The sequence below is a fragment of the Myotis davidii genome, unplaced genomic scaffold, assembly GCF_000327345.1.
Source record: "Myotis davidii unplaced genomic scaffold, ASM32734v1 scaffold226, whole genome shotgun sequence".
In the NCBI taxonomy this organism is placed as follows: domain Eukaryota; kingdom Metazoa; phylum Chordata; class Mammalia; order Chiroptera; family Vespertilionidae; genus Myotis; species Myotis davidii.
Window position 1 is genome coordinate 813,056 of NW_006297224.1, and position 6,958 is coordinate 820,013.

Here is a 6,958-nt window from a genome sequence, read left to right on the forward strand (position 1 = left end):
GGAATATTTGAAGTATAAATCACAAAAACAAGGTGGAAAGAAACCATAGAAAAGTATGATGGTCAACAAGGGCTTTTTCAAGAGTGGTAAAAAGATAAGAATTAGAATAAGATATTGTAATCAAAGAAAAGCTTAACGATTGAAAACTAAGAATAGTCTAATTTAAAATATTTTAGACGTTCAGAGCTCTAAGGGAAAAAAATAAGTACAAGTCATTAGTTTAAATTGCTCAAATTGCTGTTTAATTTATTTGTTTAAATCTCAGATTGCCAAAATAGGGAAAATAAATAAATAAATCTCAGATTGCCATTCTCTATCTATCCTGTTTCTCCTTCAGAACAGATCCTGTTTGTTGCCCTTCTGTCATCTTATTCTTAATTATAAATCATGGGGGATGAGGATAAAACAGTTAAACATGAAAATTTGGAACCATCCACCTGGGTGAATCACACAGCCTCTGCATATCAACAAACACAGGTAAGTTTGCAATCACATGACATTCATCCCAACTATTTCCTTAAGGAAAGGACTATATGTTTCCAAATCTATGATAGAATTGTTTTCTTTTCATTATATCACTCAGTTAACAATTCTCCCTGTTCTTTAATTTTTTATTATGTTTTTATTGATTTCAGGAGGAAGGGAGAGGGAGAGAAAGATAGAAACATCAATGATGAGAGAGAATCATTGATTGGCTATCTCCTGCATGCCCCCTACTAGGGATCCAGCCCACAACCCCGGCATGTGCCCTGATTGGGAATCAAACTGTGACCTCCTGATTTATAGGTTGAAGCTCAAACACTGAGCCACACCATCTGGGTAATTATTCCTGTTCTTAATCCCCAAACTCATACAGTCCAGGGTAGGTGTGACTACCAGTTTTCCCAGATAGTCATTAGCAGCTGGCCCAACATAAGGCTAGAAAAATAAAGAGCCTGTGAAATTCTTTATGTTCCCAGCCAAACCCTTACTATATCTAGTAATTTTTTGTTGCTTAAATTCAAGCAGATGAGTAAATGAGAATTGATTTTCACCAAAGATAGTTATCTTCTTCTGGATTACTTTTAAATATTTACCAACTATTGCCTTAAATCATATCTTTTTGTTTGTTTGTTTTTCATCCTCACCTGAGGATATGTTTTATTGACGTTTTAGAGAAAGAAGCAGGGAGAGAGAAAGAGAAAGAGAAACATCATGGGAGAGAGAAGCATGATGGTTGCCTCCCATACGCACCTTGACCAGGGATGCACCCACAACCTAGGTACGTGCCCTGATCAGGAAGCGAACCGGCAACCTTTGGTGTATGAGACAACTCTCCAACCAACAGAGCCACCGAGCCAGGGCTTGAATCATATCTGAAATAGGCTCACTTTTAAACCCAGGATTGTAAAACATAATGACATTTTATGTGACTCAAACATTTATAATGAGACAAATAATGACTCAATGGCAAATATACCCAATATAGTTCTTGTTCCAACTATTAGCTGATTAATAATAAAGCCATCCATTTCCCAGTACTAGCCTTGATTCTAACAATGGGAGTTTGATTTGTGATGTGATGGCTCAGTAACTTAAAAAAAATGTATAACAAATATACAGTTTTAAGAATTTTTTTCTAAAAATTTCTTTAAACACAGGAGGAACCTGTTACAAACCAAATAGGATTAGATGAAAGTGAATCAACTGAAGGAAGTGGTGGTGTGACCAGCAGTGGAAAAAGACTACAAGAAACATCAACCGAATCAAATCATTTGCAAAGACTAAGGCAAACATTTGCTTGCCCTCCACATGGCTTACTGGCTAAAGTAATAACAAATGGTATGTGAATGGTAAGGATGAATTCAGAAACAGAGGGTAAAATACAAAGTTGTTATATAATGGGAGATTCTAAATAATATGGTTTAAAGGACAAAAAGAAGTTACTTCTCTCTCACAAAAAAACTACTAGGTGAAAAATTAACAATGGTAAGTTGCTCTCCTCCACACGGTCATTCAGGGGCCCAGGCTGAAGGGCTCCACCATGTTTCACACTAGGCTTCCAAGAGCACTGTGGTCATCACCATTCCAGATGCCTGGAAGAGGCCAAGAGCAGGGATCGAGGGCCTTTTCCTTTTCTGTATCTGAGTTATTTCACAGGATTATGTTAGGGCTCCAATAAGAAAAGTGATTGAGAAATAGCTTGTAAACAGAAAAGCACTACTTAAGTGTTGGTTGTTATTACTGTGAGTTAATGCAACCAATGTTCGAGGGAACACAGTTCAGTTTATACTTCCAAATGAATCGTGTCATTTTATAAGTAAAGGTCTTGGTTTGCAATTCAACTTATTCCAATAAAGGTGTTATTACTTAAAATATTTGGGGGATTTTTTCTTTGGGGAATTTATTTCAACATGGTTTTAAACATTGTTAGGGTTGAGATCTATTTGTCTTTTAGGCATGGATTTGGTTTTTGGAGGCAGCCAGACATTATTCTGATACCAATTTGATGAATAAGTGGATGTTCAAACTGAGTAATGCTGGGTTTTCTTCAAGAAAGGAAGTGCATGCGTTTGTGTTTATGTGTGTGCTATGCATATTGGAGGATGTGTAGTATAATAGGAAAAGGGGGGAGGGGTTTGAAAATTGCCTGTAAAGGCAAATTTAAAAACAATTCCACAAATTGTATTGAGGAATGACAGCATCATCAAAATATATATGTTGCCTCCCAAAGAAAACATGTTGAAAAATGTAACACATTTGATCTAGAAATTATGTTTATTGAAAAATCAGACTCACTTCTTTGTAGTTGTATTTCATTTGGGAGCTCTGAACGACATTTTTATCATTCTCAACTGGGGCAATGGACGCCAAGTATAATACATTAGGTATACTTTAGGGCCTAGACATGTTTTCAATGAAATTAGGTCTGTTTCTAAACTACCATGAGAAAAAGAAACCTCAAACTTCATTTAAAAAACATAGAAAAAAACATATTCCAAAATATAGCCATATAGTCAATATGGCTACAGATAATTTAACACCTTTTCTGTCCTTTATATTTTTTTTTAACTTGCACCATTAAGTTATGGCACATTTCTAGTTAAAACATTCACAGTAAAACAGATAAAGATGGGGTATAAATTAGTGATGTGATTTTGAGACTAATTTTTAAAAAATTCTATAGTCATTGTCCATCCAGGTGCCAGAGAAATGTGACTCAGTATATAAATACCTCTTTACTTGTTCCTGTACTTCTATTTCTAAGGCTTACCAGACTGCTTTTTTCCTATACTACTTCCTGTGCCCATTCAGAATAAATAAGTATTCTTCTTAAGAAGTAAATGTTACATGTGAATATGTAAATTACCAAAATCATAAATGAGAAGTAAATTACTAACTGAATTAAATGTGATTTATGGAAATCTTATAAATGTACATTTGCTATGTATTTAGAACTGCATTTTGAATATGGGGAATGAAAAGAAAATTCAAGGTTTAAAAAAGTGGCCTTAAAGTAGGGAAAAAATTTAAAATTATTAACACGGTGTTTATTTCCATCAATATATAATTTATATTATCAATGTGTATTTATTGGCCAAGTATATTGCCAATATATACTTATTAACACTAATTATTTGTTCTCATCAATAAGTGAATAACCAGATCTCATTATGAGATAATAAAGTTCCATTAAAATAGAAAACTCCTAATTCTACCTGGCTGAATTTAGTATTAAAAAAATGGATTTATGCTGTGAGAAAGTAAAATTTAGTAGCTGGCAATTCTGCTTCCCCATTACACCTCTAATACTGCATAGAAATTTCAGCCCCTATAGCTGTTGGAAGATACCAAAGGCCTCTTAGTTATTTAACTGTAATAGCATCATAAGCTTAGTATCTGGAACAATTCCATGAGGGTTTAAAAAATGGAATGTTGGATTCGATCTCTGGCAATATGGTAGATAAGACTCAATGAACAATTTTACTTTTACCAATGAAAACATCTGAAAAAAAATTTTTTAAGTCTTTTTTAATGTATTTTTTATCTATCAAGGAAACAGGAAATCATCAGGACACCGAACCAAAGTATAAGAGAGAGAAATAAGCCCTCAATTTAGCTTTCACCCTGAAGGCTTCTGAAAAACACCAATGAACTTGAGATTTATTTTAAGAACTAAGAGTATAAGAGGCTACACTAGAGCCTAAGTTGGGAGATGTGTAATAGGAGAAATCATTCTCCCTTACCCATATACAGCTGGAACCCAGTGTCATGGTGAATTTGAGGTAAGCCTGCCCTAAAGATGGGGCCAGCAGCTAAACCTATCTGTGGGAGAATATCCACTAAAAATGTGTAACTTCATGCTGATTTGTGTTCCAAAGTCAGTGAAGAAAATCAAGCTGAAAATATGTCTAAAAGTGGTCCTGAATTATTAGCTTCTGAGTGCATGACAGAAGCAAATTCAGAGCCTATCTGGCAAAGCTCACATTCAACCTGAGGCTCCAACAACTCTCAAAGATAAAGTTCCAAGGAAGTGGTTACTATTGCAAAACAAACTAAAAAATATCACAACGTGAATAAGGAAACAGATTTCAAAATTTTGCATTATATGAAAATTTAATATAAAATATTTTTGGCATCTATAAAGAAGTTGAGATGATAATTATGAGTGCAAAGTAAGTAACTATTTTTAAAATGAACAAAGATATTCTATTAAGAAACAAATTGAATTTCTAGAAATGAAGGATAGGGTATAGTAATTGAAATAGAAAACTTAGTAGCTAGATTAGGCAACAAAGTAATAAAAGGGGAGTTGATAAACTAGCAAATAGGTCTGAAGAGATTATCGAGAATGTAGTACACACAGACAAAAATAGATAATATGAAAATGAGGGTTAGCAACATATGTGTAACTATCCAGTCATAGTTCCAGAAAAGGAGAATAGGAAGAATGGTGAAGAAATACTTGAAGAAATGAAGACAGAATTTTCCAAAATTGATGAACACCAAAAACTAAACAAACCAAAAGGAGTCCATCCTAAACATAACATAATTAAAAACAGCCAAAGAAAAATTCCCTAAAAGAACTGCAATTAAACTTAAAATGAAATTAACAACAGCAAAAGCCAGAAAACAGTAATAATATTTTCAAGGAACTGAGAAAGTCTCAACCTAGGATTGTATACCCAGAACAACTATCTATTAAAAATAAAAATGAAGGTAATTCTAGACAAATAGAACAGAATGGACTACAAACAGATCCTAATGAGAAACATAGCATACTTCACTGCCAAGTGTTTCTGTACTACTCAGCTCATTTGAAATGGTAAATAGGGAATCATGTCAGTGTAATATGAAATTTACATTTTTGTACATAATTTTTCCTGGCACATTAATACTTTGCCTCATCAAGCAATAGAAGTGAATTGAAAACAAACAAAAAGAAATCTGGTATATGCTTTTTTACAATTAAAGATTAAGACCTTGCCCTAGCAGGTTTGGCTCAGTGGCTAGAGCATCAGCCTGCAGACTGAAGGGTCCCAGACTTAAATCCAGTCAATGGCACATGTCCAGGTTGTGGGCTTGATCCCCAGTAGGGGGTGGGGAGGAGGCAGCAAATCAATGATTCTTTTTCATCATTGATGTTTGTATCTCTCTCTCCCTCTCCTTTCCTCTCTGAAATCAACAAAAATATTTTTAAAGTTTTTTTAAAAAAGATTAAAGCCTTGCTAATATAAGGACCTTTTAAAAAGCTGAGCTCTCTGTGGAAGTGCCTTCTTTTCAGGCAGTTGGTTGCTGGTGTAGGAACTTCATAAGACCATTAACTTTCTACGTTAAGCTGCCTAATGAAACCATTTGTTAGTGACGAAGCTGACAGTACAGATGAAGAAGCTGCCAACACTTTTCACTCAGTTAATAAAACCAAACATTACAACATTTGATTGATGGAGAAGACTGCAGATTTAGATGGAATTCCTCTTTATTTAAGGCAAAGCCCTCAAGATTCTCCATCTTGAAATAGGAAGTGTGGTTCCAGGGTTATAGTCGGCAAAGAGAGACTGAAGGAGGAAGAGACACGTGTCAGTGGAGATTTAACTGTGTTGGCACTTTTTTTTCAGGATGGTTATTATTTTTGTCACTGCTTTGGTCACAAGTTTTGAGTTTAGAGTGGTCTGGCCAACTCTGTTTTCCCATGAGCCTTTCTATTTTCAGTGTATAGTTTTGCACAACACAAGGTTTTCAAACAGGGAAAAGTATTTCACATTCTAAGAAATGCCTCTACTAAAGGGAATACTTCAGGCAACTATTGTCTCAGGTGAAGGGTGTGAGATGCCATAGTGAATGATGATAAAAAAAAAAATAGGTAGACTTCACTTATTTGGAGAACCAAGATGGCGGCATAGGTTAACGCCCGAGTTTGCTGCCTCGAACAACCACTTCAAAAGTGAAACTAAAAGACGGAACGGACATCATCCAGAACCACAGGAATGCTGGTTGAGTGGAAGTCCTACAACTAGGAGGAAAGAGTAACGCATACGGACACTCAGAGGAGGCGCAGTGCTGAAGTCAAATTCTGAGGTGCAGAGTGCTCGGAGCGGGCTGGTGGCGGAGGGCGCAGTTGTTGTTTTCAATCGGGATTCAAAAGTGAAACTCAAAGACGGAACGGACATCATCCAGAACCACAGGAATGCTGGTTGAGTGGAAGTCCTACAACTAGGAGGAAAGAGTAACGCATACGGACACTCAGAGGAGGCGCAGTGCTGAAGTCAAATTCTGAGGTGCAGAGTGCTCGGAGCGGGCTGGTGGCGGAGGGCGCAGTTGTTGTTTTCAATCGGGAGGGAGTCGCAGACACTCTGCTCCAGAGCCGGGCAAGTCCCTAGGGACCCAGACTCAAACGGGAGAAACGGGACTGTCTGGCTTCGGTCCGAACACGAAGGCAGCTTTCTCTCCGAGGTTTGCAGCTATTGCTGGGACTCTG

General features: G+C 36.2%; 1 protein-coding gene across 1 annotated transcript in view; it reads left to right on the forward strand.

The window, feature by feature from the left end:
- Positions 1-341: 341 nt before the first annotated feature.
- The window catches only part of SLC9B2 (solute carrier family 9, subfamily B (NHA2, cation proton antiporter 2), member 2), a 40,309-nt gene continuing 33,692 nt past the window's right edge, over positions 342-6,958 (forward strand). The window contains exons 1-2 of the mRNA XM_015569984.1: positions 342-477; positions 1,641-1,821. Coding sequence (XP_015425470.1) covers positions 388-477; positions 1,641-1,821 — 271 coding nt within the window. The 5' untranslated portion in view covers positions 342-387. The remainder of the gene's footprint in view (positions 478-1,640; positions 1,822-6,958) is intronic.